General features: G+C 39.0%; 1 protein-coding gene across 2 annotated transcripts in view; it reads left to right on the forward strand.

Annotated features, from left to right (window-relative positions):
• Positions 1 to 12764, forward strand: part of LOC117560545 (BMP/retinoic acid-inducible neural-specific protein 3-like) — a 60648-nt gene that overhangs the window by 15853 nt on the left and 32031 nt on the right. For both annotated transcript variants that reach the window (XM_034237455.1, XM_034237457.1), the window contains exon 2: positions 4138 to 4515. In XM_034237455.1, the coding sequence (XP_034093346.1) occupies positions 4295 to 4515 (221 nt within the window). In that variant the 5' untranslated portion in view covers positions 4138 to 4294. The remainder of the gene's footprint in view (positions 1 to 4137; positions 4516 to 12764) is intronic.

A 12764-nucleotide genomic window follows, 5' to 3' on the forward strand; every position in this document is an offset into this window, starting at 1 on the left:
GAACATCTTACTGAAATGTTGCAATGAAGTTGCGTTGTAATTTAAGTCCAAGGTTTTTTAACTTGACTCAAATAATTTGTAAATGAAACGATACTTAACGAAAATACACTCACCTGTAGAAAAAAATGTATATACTCTGGTCCAAACATTGGCCCTCTTCTATGCAATAGCCTCATTGCTAAAAACATTCCGATTCACAAAGATCATGCAAACGCAGTCACAATGAAGTTGTTGGTGACTCCACAAACGTTGTGGTAACTCTGCAACTTGTCAATCAGGATATTGAAATATCGACTCAAACCCAAGAAAAAAAACGACATGCCGTGATCTGGGACTCATTCCTGCAGCGCTCTATTGCCAATGAAATCCTATTAATAGCAAACTAAAACCCAATGATAGTGTATGTGTACACACACACAGACACACACACCGAGGTCAGGCAGGCCGAGTCCTGGGAGCAATGTCGGCCTGGAATTGATTTCTAAAATGACAGCTCATCAGGTGTTATTTAAAAATATGATATGCGTCCACAAAAATAGGCAATTATCGATGATTCAAGCATGCAAGAGGAATGTAATATTGTTTTTATTGTTACATTTTAAATCTCTCTCTATCCACCTCCGGCTGTTGTGCCCTCATCCCATTCTGTCTGCTGTGTTTTCTGAGAGTAATGATTTCTGAAATGCACATGTGCACACACACCCACACACATGGTCATATGGCTGAGTTAACTTGACAGATTGTCATCAGAATACTGTAATGGGACTCAAACCCTCCCTACACACACACACACACACACACACACACACACACACACACACACACACACACACACACACACACACACACACACACACACACACACACACACACACACACACACACATCAAAGGAGTGTGTAACAGCAGGGGGAGATGATTGACAGGTCTCAAGATGGTGATGGAGACAATTGTAAGCCCTGGACAGCAGCTAGTTGGATAAAACACAGCAATCACCAACAAAAGTGTGACTGGGTGAGTGTGTGTGTGTGTATGAGTACTTTACTTAAAAAAATTAGCATTTGAGGTACAACTTTTGTTGCTTGTTAGAGAAAAGCGAGTGTTAAAGGAAGATGAGTACAATTTTCAAAACAGCTGCACAGCAATTAGACTTAACGGAATGAATTCACACTTAGAGGCAAAACTATTTAATCACAAAGTATGACTGCAACAGATATGTGTTTCATTATTGATCACCGGTATACAAATATTCCCCTTTTACCAAAATAAAGTTATTGTGGTAGGAGGGAAGGATGGAAGTGATGAATCATAGCAAAAGTGTTAAATTGTTCTTTCCTCAAAGAAGAAAGATTGATTCAGAGCACATCACAGCGCATTTAACTTTAAAGTGCTTGGATTTATTTGATGACTAATTTCACCAGCAGCCCTTGAGAAAACCAATTTTAGTTTTGTCGGGCAATTTATTTTATTATGGATTAATCTTTGATTAAATTATTTTACAAATCATCTTCAGTTTTATAAAATGTCAAAATAATTTTTCTTTTACTTTTTTCTCAAAATGTTAAATGTTTCGTTTTAAAACACCATGTTGAAAATGAAAATGGAGGAGTGAAGCAGATGGTGTTAGCTGATATTGATTGATATTGCAGTAACCCAAGGTTTGACTGTAGGGAAGTCTCCCAGCATGCCCTGGGGCATTGAACTCATTGATTTCTCACATTGTTAGCGGTGTTATTCGGTTCTACATCATGTTCCACAGTACAATATTTCCACTCTTTGTTTTTTAGAGAGGGGGGGCCTTTATAATTCACGTGAAACGAGCAACCTTAAGCCCACCTAAAATACGTTACGACGTGGCCCTTATTAAAGCACTTTATTGGAAATGATATTGCTTGCATGCAATCAAATGCACTTCCATTAAATCAGGTGAATTCACATTAAATGATAGAGACCAGGAAAAAAAGGGAGTGAACTTTCATCTGTCGAGGCTGGAAAAACTTGTAAATGTAAATCTGTTGTATTATGTGGTTTATGAACAGATTAAACCTGAGGACAAGGTCATTGCAAGGGCGTTTTATCTATCAGTGATGAGGGTTATGTTAACACTGGGGTTCGTAGCTGAAGAGGTTTTTTCTTTCCTTATGACATTTTTAAAGTGTAACATCGATAGAATATAAGGAAGACATTCGTAAATGTATATTTGATATGAGTGCACACAGTGGACAACATGAGAAAAGACTATTCATGGTTATATTAGGCACACTGCAATAGTTGGTCTGTGTTGTCATGCAGAAAAGGCTCTGTCCTATTATATATATTTTTTTTTTTTCAATCTTAGGCATGTTGCTTTTTTAGTTTTTATACTTTTTGTAACAATATGAGTTTGTATTTTTAAACAAATAAATAAAAGGTAGGAAAAAGAATATCAAGAAATATTGATTTGTCATGATATTGAGTCAGATCTCTTGCATTGCTCCTACTTTCATTCAGATTTACATCATGTTCTACAAATCCACTTTTGCTATGTTTGGTCATTGCCTGTGAATGTGGCTGGATTGTGAACAATAGGTTCCCCAATTCAAGCACTTTGAGTAATCAAAAAACAGAGAGGTTGTGCATAAGCCTGAGTTATGGGAAGGGGTTTGAATACTTTAGCAAGCCACTTTAAAGGACATTGTGTGCGTCATGTCTGCATATTTAACAATTTGTGTGACATATAAGACCCCAGTCTCATTTGCAACTTAACACAGTCACATTAATAAACATTAGTATGATTATTTTTCAAGATAGACCCTGTAAAAGCAAGCATTAATAAAAAAAAAAGAAATATGATTTCTGCCGGTCCATTTGCAGTCCCTGGGCATGAACACACAATCAACAGTAACACGCATGCAACACCATTACATAGTCTCTGTCACACTGATAATTCTACAGACAGCACACATCAACATACAAATACCAGCAAATGTGGTTAATGCTGTGAATCCAAACAAAACTGCTTGGTTATGTAAACGCAACAAATGCTTTTGGAAGACTTTGCTCTTTGATCAAGACCCAATTTGCTCTAAATTAGTAGATCAGTGCATGACATGCTAATATGAAAACATAGCTATGTTCCTAGCTTCCTAAATTCTCCCACACCACTCCGCTCCTCCGCTCCCTTCACTGGCTTCCGGTAACTGCTAGAATCCACTTCAAGACACTGGTACTTGCTTACCATGCTGCGAATGGATCTGGCCCTTCGTACATCCAGGACATGGTTAAACCGTACACCCCAGCACATGCACTACGCTCTGCATCAGCCAAACGACTCGCTGCACCCTCGCTGAGAAGGGGACCCAAGTTCCCATCAGCAAAAACACGTGGGTTTGCTATCCTGGCTCCAAGATGGTGGAATGAGCTCCCCATTGACATCAGGACGGCAGATAGCTTGCACATCTTCCGGCGCAGACTGAAAACTCATCTCTTTCGACTCCACTTCGAGCGTTAGAACTATTAACAAAGCACTTTTATACTAATAAAGGACTGGCTTACCTAAAGCCAGTTGAGTAGCACTTGAAATGTTTGGCTCTATGAAACCTGATGTACTTATATGATTCTGTTTTCTTCAAGGTTGTGTCTTCCTGGTAGAATGTACTTATTGTAAGTCGCTTTGGATAAAAGCGTCAGCTAAATGCAATGTAATGTATTTTTTTGCATGGTCACAACCAAAAAAGAAGATGACATTTTTGAAAATGTCAATGTGCTATTTAAAAGTGAATTGTAAAGTGTCGGATTCACATGCTGCGTTTGGTTCCATTAATAAAAACTGCCTATAATTAAAGTATTAAATACAAAATATGTAATATAAATGATGGAATAACCGAGAAAAGCAGCAGCATTTAAGCAGTTGAAGAGGTTTCTTCTTGAGTCACTAGTAAAATGATCAATTCCTTATCAACAATGTTAGAAATGACCGGCTGATATCACATCTTTGTAATATATTTTTTTCAAATAAATAACAATTCATACAACTAGCTGCACATCATGCTGCTGCTAAAGTTTGAAATATTGCACATTTTATCTTTCTCTGTGGCTTTTTATTTTGTAAGAGGGTGTTTTTCTGTATACTTATCCGAACCTTTGTCTCTGTGTGTAGGTGTTCGGGGGGCGTTGAGGTGATGCAGGTCCCCCGGTCATCCCAGTGGAGGAGCCAACTAACGACAAGTGGCTTTGGCTGCTGAACCCCGGCCCTCCTCCCCTCCACCATCACCACCCTCACCACCCTCACCCCTCCTTCGCTCCCTCCCTCTCTGATGGCTCTATGGGGCGTCCTCAGCCTGAGCCTTCACTGCTGGGTGTGTTTACGGTCTTCAGTAACAGCAGCAGGAGCGACAGCCAGCCTCACCAATGACAAGCCCGGGGGCCCCCTGGACTGGCTCCTGTCTGATAAAGGGCCTTTCCACCACTCCCCGGAGTACATTGACTTTGTGGAGAAGAACCGGCAAGGCTTCTCCACCAGATACAAGATATACAGGTGAGTCGTGACAGCAGGATGAAGGGCCACTTTAAACTCCTACTATATCACTGCTCCTTGTATATGCATGACAAATCTCCCAGCAGCCACATCAAACTGTCACCATGGTTGTCCTTAGAAAGATCGTCTGTGTGTAAAAACTGCCACATGCATAATCATCATCAGCTTTTATTGAAGAGACTCTTGGTCCATTATTAAAAGAAATACAACACTCAAATATAAATTAAAAAAGGCAGTTATACCAATGTTTCCACTGGTATCGTATAGCACTGAGACACGGATTTGAAAGCAGCATAATGACAGCGTTATGAGAAACATTCAATCGACAGATGAATTTTTCCGATTTCTCAAGAGAGCATGGAACGTGTTGACTCGTGTATTACAAAACATTTCACTTGCACTGCACCACCTTGGTTTTCTAAGCATACGCAAACAATCATTATAAGCAACCTGGAGGTTCTTGAGGCTCGCCTTCTTAAACTTGACCCACAAGGGGGCAGTATAGAGAGGAGTGCAATAAGCTCTAAAGAGGTTCACCTTAACCTTATCTGAACACCAAGAGAATTTTCTAGCCAACATGTTAGCTTGTCATCATCAGCCATTTCATCTGTGATGATGTGTTCCAGATACTTAGAGTTACAGCAAACAGACAGCACCTGTCCTGACAGGTAGCATGTTGGAAAACCAAGGTTCTTATCCCCTTTTGCTCCGCAGATCATTACAGCGCTCTTCTTAGCATTGTATTTAACATCAAATTTGACTCCATAATCAGAACATACATTTAGCAACTGTTGAAATCCAGCACTGCTAGGAGAAACAATAGCCAGATTATCGGCATACATAAGATGGTTTACAATCATATTACTTATCACACATCCTGTTTTACAGACACTTAAATCATCTGATGGATAATTCATATAGATATTAAAAAGGCATGGTGAGAGGAGCCCCCCCTGGCGGACTCCATTACCAACACCAAATGGCGCCGAGACTGCATTCCCCCATTTTATCCGCATGCTCTGGTTGGCATACCAATAAGCCAGGATCCTAATTATACTGTTAGGCACACCCCTTTGTCTCAATTTTAAAAACAGTTTATGATGGTTAACTCGGTCAAAAGCCTTAGAGGCATCAATGAAACCAATCAGAACAGTGGAATTCTGTCTTCTATATGTTTCTACCATTTCCTTCAAAGCATAGATGCATAGCTCAGTACCATGCTTAGCCTTGAAGCCAAACTGGTTATCTGAGGTACATAAGTAAGAACATAATCTATCCAACACAATTATTTACAGGAACACACTGGCTAGAGAAATTGGTCTATAATTATCCAAGCTCCCTACCTTGCCCGCTTTGTCCTTCATGACAGGCACAAAGGTAACAGTCAACATGGAGTTCGGCAACACACCATGAGGCCGGTAAAACAAATGGCGAGAGGAAGTGCAACCTTCGTGTTTGCCAGTTAAAGGTGCTCTGCAGTGATTCGGTCAGAGCCGCATGCTTTGTTATCAGCTAGCTGTGCAATTGCTCGATAAACCTCATTAGCTGTGATTCCCACTGTGTCACTTTTCACAATATTACCAACTTTGTAGGGGTCACTTGTAACACAATTAAGTATGGTTGAGTAATGTTGCCTCCACAACTCAGCTATGTTATCGGCTCCAGATACTCCCTCTATGGTACACGGTAACGACGTACTGGCCCTGTTCAGAGCTCTCACCTCCTTCCAGAAGCCAGTCATATCATTATGAAGGAGCTTTTCAGCCATAGAATCCGCTCTCAATGTTTCTGTATGTTTGTTGACATAACGAACTGCATATTTATATATTGCATTTGTAAGCTTTTTGAGATCCAGGACAGGTCCCTCTCTAATAATATGATTATGGTTATGTGTTTAGATTAGTATAACTCACATAGTCACTGTATTTTGTCCTCAGCCATAGCCTATAATCACAAGCACTAGTTGCAGTGTAGAGTCAATTAACATGAACAAACAGTTGTTTGTTGATTTTACGGATTAGCAACAACTGCAGTATTCATATTAAGATGCCAGCAGCCTCTGCTAACATTACATTCTTCACTCCTAGCAGCAACCTGTGGGTCTGCAAGAGGGAGCCAATGCAGTAGTGTTTAAAGCTTGCATTCTTTCTAATTTGTGTACTTCTTGTATAGAAGTGTATGACAAAATGACCCTACTTCTAATTAGATGTATTATATCTATTTGCTTAAAATATCAAACGGATCAACCATTGTAGCCATGCCTCATACTGCTCATACTGTAGCCCTCTTTTGCAGCCCTGTTAGAGAAACGCGGATTTTGGGTCCTTAGCTTTAAAAAAAAAAAAAAAAGAGGAGGTGGAGCTAATGCCTGATCAAAAATTCTACCGGAGATAAAGTTAATTTCTGCTGTGATAAAACGCCATCCTGTTCTAAACCACATCAAAGATCATTTCTGAAACAGTATGGAGCTCAAATGCTTTTTTGCTTGCGGGTTTATCACAAGGTGAGTTCCTTTTTTTATTTCCTGCTTTTTAAACACATGTGCTCTACAGTACAGGTTAGCTCTGAGTGTTAGCGTGGCTTGCTAATGTAAACAAAGACGAGATTACGTCCAAAACATGTCAGGCATTGTTTCTGATAGCAACTTTCTGTGGGTCCGACGCCGATATAACGTCATATCGGCAGCAAATCTGTATCCGCTCGTCGTCGCCTGTTTTTAATCCCTGACACACCGGGGACACATATTTATGTATAAAAGACATAACAAAGTTAATTTTGCATGATAGGCCCCCTTTAAATATAGTCTAGGTGTGTGAGCTAGCTTGCTCAGCCATGTTTAGCATAAGATGAACAAGTAATACTTGCGGAATGCATATATTTTCTAACGACTGACATTGCCATCGTAAACTGATAAAATGTACCAGTTAAATCATACAACATTGAGCTATATATTGCTGCTGCAACAACAACAACACATCACAAAAGCAGCAAGCATGACTTCTCTCTTTACAAACAATAACATTAAGCTTCCCAAGGTTGCTAATATGCGCTTTGTCTGATCGGGCATAAAATTGGTATATTTCCCAAAAGTTGAAACTATACCTTTAAATGCAGTAAGCTCAGCCATGACCCAGTTAACTGATAACAACTATAGCTGCCCAAAGGCTGAGTACCTCCAATATATATTTGGGGGGGTATACAGTATGTATTTAGTACATAGGGTTTGCAAATATAAATCTAATGATTCAGTATCTTTTTAGGACATTGAAAGACATATCTGGATGTTTTTCATTAAATGAATGTAGTACCACAATCCAATCAACACCCAGCTGTTTGTGAGTGTTCAGACAAAATATAAATTAATAGAGGTCCTCGTAATTAATATGAACCATGAACCCCACCCTGAACATGTCTCTACCTAACCCTTATTAAAGCAGTCTAGTGGAACCAAATTGCTTGCAATGAAATGCATCGCAGTTAAATCAGGTGAAGTTGAATAAAATTATAGAGACGAAGAGGGAAGGGAGTGAACTTTCATTTGTCTTGGTTGAATTAACTTAGGTATGTACATCTGCTGTAAAACAGTTTAGAAACGTATAAAATGGAAGACAAGGTCAATCCAAGGGCATTTTATCCTAACAACTGAACACTACTGTAGACTGATAGTAGATCCAAAGCTGCAGAAGGCTTTTATTAAGGGTACATTGCTTTTCCTTTCTTTTTCTGTAACATCAAAATGCAATACAGCTGCATATTTTATGCACAACAGTGGAAAATATGAAAAACCCTATTCATGGCTATTCAGTAGGCAGACGGCATTATTTGGCCTGTGCTGTCATGCTGAAAAGCTTTCCCACAGTCTGTGTTCATATCATCTGGGACATGCTGGGACGGATATTTAATGTTGCTGGCTGTAGATTACTTTCAGCTGTCTTGCAAACCCTCAGGGAGTCACCTGATCAGGTGGTCAAATGAAATATGTTGATTAGCAGCAGAAAAAAATGATGATTTGTCATGACAGCAACACAGTCCAAGGTATCAGCATGCCTCCAAATTAGCAGGGATAGTGTCATGAATCATATCCGTCGTCATTTAGCAGGATGTTGTCCAGGCTCCTGGAAATAGACAGACATGGGTTCCTGACATCTATGGGTCTGTGCAAGCATGCTTTATGACTTCAGTGATCGGTTGCCACGTTAAAGCTTTTTAATATTTCGCTCTCTGGCTAAAAAAGCAGAGATCCTTCGGAGCTGAGCTGCCTGGGCGGCAAGATTAATGGTCTTATCATGTGGCCAAGTGATTAGTGAGCTCTTAGTACTTATTACTCTGCATTATCACAGAATCCCCCGAGAGGTTTCTGTCAGCTGCAAGGCTGTGTTTGAGGCTCTCTAGATCACCACAATGCGGCATTGATTAATAGCGATGATATTAAAAGGAAAAACAAATCTAAAAAGTAAATAGCCTGTACATCTTCCTAAATTGTATTCACTTGGATTGAGTCCCATTCGATTTTTAGAAATAAATCTGACATAGACAGAAGAGATACAGCTGTGGGTAAGCTGTTGTTTTTTTCTGCTTTGGCACAAAATAGCTCTCTTTCAGTGGATGTGTTGGGAGAATGAAATGTGGTGATGATGATTTTGGGAGCCTACACCTGGAGCTGGCTCATACAATATTCAGTGTGGGATATTTTATTAAAGAGAGTTGGCCCCCTTCAATATCCTTCCAAGATGGCCAAACTTCATAGCTATGCTCCTGCTTTGTGTTGGAGGTCGTAACATTTCAAAATCACGCTCTAAAACACATGTACAAACACATAGAGGATGCTCACATCTCAGCCTGCATATGAATGAAAGCAGAATTATGTTTTTGTTATTGGGTTTCACAGAAAAGGACAAACCTTTCAATGCATCAGTGATTTAAGCAGCTGTAAGGGAAAGTGTGTAAAACGTATTAGAGCTGCAAAGTAGTGTAACATGAACAAACAGTTGATACTTGGTTTTAAGGATAAGCAAAAACTGCATTGGTCATATTAGGATGCCAGCAACCATTGCTAATGTTAACTTCTTCACTACAAGTGGCAACCTACAGGTCTGATAATGGCTCAGGCAGCTTTAAGCTTTCATTGCAATGAAGCGCCAGGGGGCGACTTCACTTATTGCAAGAATAAATCTAATTGTCTAAAAGTCTATAAGAAAATAATAGACCCCTAAACAATCAAATAATACATCAGAAAACATTTTTACTGACAATTGTATGGTTTTAATCACTACTTTCAAGTGTTCTTTAATACCTGATGTTCACTTTTGTAAATGTAGTTAATTTTTTGAGTAAAATTGCAATGAATCAAAATGATGTGATTATGTATCCTTTGATTCTAGACAGATATCGATACTTCAAATCAAAATTCCTTGTTAAAAAAACCGATTGTTGTTCCATACATTGTGTGGGATATTCCTTTAAGGTCAAACACAAAAGGAATTAAAGAAATCCATTGAGTTAAAACTCTCATATAATTGTAGCTGAAAATGCTGTCTAGACAGATTCTAAAATGATCATAAACACTCAATTAAAACTAATGATGGAAATAACCCAAGGGTTGTTAGAAACAAGTAAACAACAATAGTGTCAACAAGCATCTCGACACACAATGATTTTTTTAAATACGACGGATAATGATCTGCAATTAGTTTATTCTGAAAACTGAGCATGTGGGACAAGTCTAGCTTTGTGTTTCACTTGATCAAAAGAAAGCTGCTTCCTGTCTGATTTAAGAGACACTTCAAGTTAGATGAACAACAGCAGATTTCCTAAACCACAGGGGAGTGTGCAGGTGCTCTGAAGAGCTTTGAGGTGAGTGTTTTATAGCAGACTCCCTCAGTGCTGCTTCTCAACATCCCACTGCTACTCTCATTGATGTTCTTTGTCTCCTCTCCTAAAATTCCCTCAGAGGATTTGGCAACTTTGCTTTGCTCCATGTGGTATTCGAGGAAACCGTATTAAACAATAGTTGTTTGTGCTAAGGACACTTTTCCTCAGCCACTATTAAGAATATGGGAAACTAAATATTCACATATTAAAGTCCAAAGATACACATTAAACCTTTCCCCTTGAATCAGCACAATTAGTTGAAAAGTTTTTGCTTAAGTTCTTACTCCCTATACAACTTACTATTTCTCTTTAGTTATGCTTTCCTCACTCAATTCAATAATGAGGATGAAAGTGTGTAAAGCGGCCATAACTCCACTGTTAATAGAGGGAAGCCTCATCGTGATTTCCTTTTTATCCTCGATTCAGGTTCTTGGTCACACTAATGCAGTGAAAGATAGCGGAGTATGTCGGTCTACCATTTTCAGACTGAAATATCTCAACCAATATCAAGTAGAATTTCATTTCCATTAAATATGTATAGACATGCATGGTCCTTAAAGCATAACTCCTACTGGCTTTGGTGATCACATGACCTGCTCTATAGCTCCCCAATGAGGTTGTGATCTGTGGTTAGGGTTTATTTGTTTAAACTTCCCCTTCGTAAGATTAAATAACTTTGATAGTCCCTTACACTTATATGGTAAACATGGTAAAAGTCATGCTAAACAGTAGCATGTTACAGTAGCATTGCTATTGGGATAATACCAGCAGGCTAGCATGTACAAGCATGGCTTTGCTTATGAACACCCTCAAAGAGCTGCTAGCATGACTGTAGACCCTTAACCCTCCTGTTGTGTTCGTTTTCCCCCCTTACTTTGGTGTTTGCGGTCAAATTTGACTTGTCATGTTGTAACCCTCTGAGACCCACATAGGTATATGTTTGTGTTTTGCCTTATAAATTGTCATTTATTTGCAGTATATAATCAAGTTTTACACATCCCGGAAATCAGCAAAACCTCAGCTAATGATATATGTCACTCATTAGAGACTTATATACACTATAATAGGGGATATTTGCTCATAAATAAAAAATAAATAAAAAGAGGAGCTTGAATTTTTTACTTATTTCATTAAAAATAACTGCTAACCATAACATTGAAAGAAACTTTCAACACAGAAAATTGCACATATTTATTATCATTGTATCAGAACTGATTAGAAGATTCTAACTTATTCTGTTCATTAGTTATGCCCATTATTTTGGGCAGTGTCCATGGGCGTTTTTTTTCCGAGGAATTGTCATTTTTTGTCCTGCCAATTTTGAAGAGTACACATGATCATGTCCACAATCACACATGGCATACTGAGCAGATTCGTCTGAATTTTCATCAACATCGTCCCCTTGAAAAATCAGCTCCAAAGCCTCAGCTGTATTAAACTTCTTTGCCATACCTCAGTTTACTTTCAAAACACTAAAAGAACATATTCCAACTTTTATTTTGTTTTCGCACGTGGAATTATACCGGCTCTCATTTCAGTAAACATAACAACGGAACTGACAGGCAACCCTCTGAATCAGACTCCGATTGGCTGTGACTGCATCCATTCAGAGTGTCCGATTCAGAAACGTGACTCTTACACTCTTTATGTCACAAACAAAGATGGTGGATGAGAACAGACCTATAAACAAACAGAAAACGATAAGCTATGCGCCAGAATCAAGGTGAGACTATCCGCATCTTTTAAAACGTTACGCACAATCGTTTCGTTCGTGGGGCGGGAAATGTATCAAATTGTTCTGTGTGTGTGTGTGCCGTGTGAGATTCACATGGGGGGATGGGTACATAAGGGGGGAAAACACATCTAGTGTATGCAGGGCCGCCCCTGGCCAACTTGTGGCCCCACGCAAAGTTATGTGATGAGGCCCTCTGTGTTGCGAACGTCGACCGGGGAGTGCTAGTGGAGCAAGCGCGAACCAACCGGGAACACCATTGGTGTTACAGAGTTGACTACATCATCCAAAATTCAATGAAAGTGGTAATCAGCAATTTGATATGTTCAAATGTCTACTGTGAAGGATATCATAAAGCCTTAATGCAATCGAATGTAAAACAAAAAAGTTATGATTGATGAAAGTAGTGAATCGGTCAGATTTGACCCGAAGACAACAGGAGGGTTAATATGAATGACTTATTGCAACGATCTAAAAAAGTCAGCGACTAATATATTTCCATTTTACATAATTACGTTCAATTCCCACACTCTGCCTACAGTTACTGCTTAATAGTGAGAGAATCAGTGTCAAGATTTGTGATTATATGAAAAATTGCTTACTGAGTGCTTATAATATTCACACAAACTGTATCGCATTATTGATA

The sequence above is a fragment of the Gymnodraco acuticeps genome, unplaced genomic scaffold (genome assembly GCF_902827175.1).
Source record: "Gymnodraco acuticeps unplaced genomic scaffold, fGymAcu1.1, whole genome shotgun sequence".
Classification (NCBI taxonomy): domain Eukaryota; kingdom Metazoa; phylum Chordata; class Actinopteri; order Perciformes; family Bathydraconidae; genus Gymnodraco; species Gymnodraco acuticeps.